Genomic DNA, 1471 nt, shown 5'->3' on the forward strand with positions numbered 1-1471 from the left:
GTTCGTGAATTGGTTAAATTATGGTTAAATAGTCGAAGGTTCGTAAATTGGTTAAATTATGGTTAAATAGTCGAAGGTTCGTGAACTGGTTAAATTATGGTTAAATCGTCGAAGGTTCGTAAACCCCATTGGTTAAATTATGGTTAAATCGTCAAAGGTTCTTGAATTGCATTGGTTACATTATGGTGAAATCGTTGAAGGTTCGTAAACTGCATTGGTTTAAGGTAAATTATGTTTTCGGTTATTCATTGAAGGTTAATTAACTTCATTATTTTGATTATAATTTAATCGTCGGTTTTTTAACTTGTTTTACTTAAAGTCTGGGAAGAAACTCCAACATTGGTCCAATTCAGTTGCCACATAATTTGGCCAGAAAATAATTGTTTTATCTGTAGAAAACAAGCATATGTCAATTTGGTGGCTTTAGCATTTGGTTAGAATATTTAAACTAAATATTATGTTTCAATGCATCCTATTGTGAGTTTGTGTGGGAAGACGTGGTCGAATGGTAGAGCGTTGGAGGCCAGCCACAAAGTCTCGAGTTCGGTCCTGGTTTTGATTAATCCACCAAGCTCTGATGGGTACCAGACAATACGTTGGGCATAGTGCTGACCACGCCATCCCTTCATATGTCGAGGTCAAGAAACATATGAACCCTAGTTCATCTGCACAACGGATCGCTACGTCTAAAGAAAGTATTCTTTTACTTTCTATATTGCTAGTTGATGGCAAATCCCAATGTTGATTCACCTTGCCATGGCTTGCATTATTAGGACATTGATTCCGTTGTAGAATCTTCAAACTGTGTTTTATTCGTTTCAAGCATTAGCTAAGTTTCATACTTCATTTTAGATTCGAACCCGTTACCGTTAAAGCGGCGTAGGTGAAGTAGATTATAACAGAAGTGGTAGGTGAATGATAAATCTAGTTTAAAACAAGTGTTTTTCTAAACTTGACAGGGCCCACTGCCGGTTAGATGGTTGGCACCAGAAAGTTTGATTGACAGAACACACTGCACTAAATCTGATGTCTGGGCCTACGGCATTCTTCTGTGGGAGATTGTTACGCTAGGTGAGTTCATAGGTTTACAATAGTAGGGGGGCGGGGTTGGGGGGTGTATGTAGTGAAGGGGGTGAATGTTGTTGTTACTTGGTACCCTATCCCGTTCGTCCTTGTTCAGTTCTCGTGCTGTGAGTTGTAATATTCCGGTTTGTACCAGTTTATGAAAGGGTATGTAAGGTGTATGAAAACGTGTGTGGTGGCCTCAGTTTTGTCCAGATCTCCAAGGTTAGTACAGGTTAGGTTTATACTAGTTTTTAGTCACTGTATCTTAGTTTACTAGCTTGTGTATTTTCTCTTTAAACTAGACTGTGTTAGGTGTAGATAGTGTATATAAGTTCTTTTAGTTTCAACGAGCCTTTGTTTCAGTCTTGTTTTGTAACCCGTTTGTGGTTGTTTGTCTTATATGTTG

General features: G+C 38.3%; 1 protein-coding gene across 1 annotated transcript in view; it reads left to right on the plus strand.

Annotated features, from left to right (window-relative positions):
- Window positions 1-1071, plus strand: part of LOC131958622 (macrophage colony-stimulating factor 1 receptor-like) — a gene marked incomplete at its 3' end in the record, with an annotated part of 26124 nt that extends 25053 nt beyond the window's left edge. The window contains exon 21 of the mRNA XM_059323753.1: window positions 960-1071. Coding sequence (XP_059179736.1) covers window positions 960-1071 — 112 coding nt within the window. The remainder of the gene's footprint in view (window positions 1-959) is intronic.
- Window positions 1072-1471: the final 400 nt, after the last annotated feature.

Source organism: Physella acuta, unplaced genomic scaffold, assembly GCF_028476545.2.
Source record: "Physella acuta isolate Inbredline_101_S28 unplaced genomic scaffold, ASM2847654v3 ptg001346l, whole genome shotgun sequence".
Taxonomy (NCBI): domain Eukaryota; kingdom Metazoa; phylum Mollusca; class Gastropoda; family Physidae; genus Physella; species Physella acuta.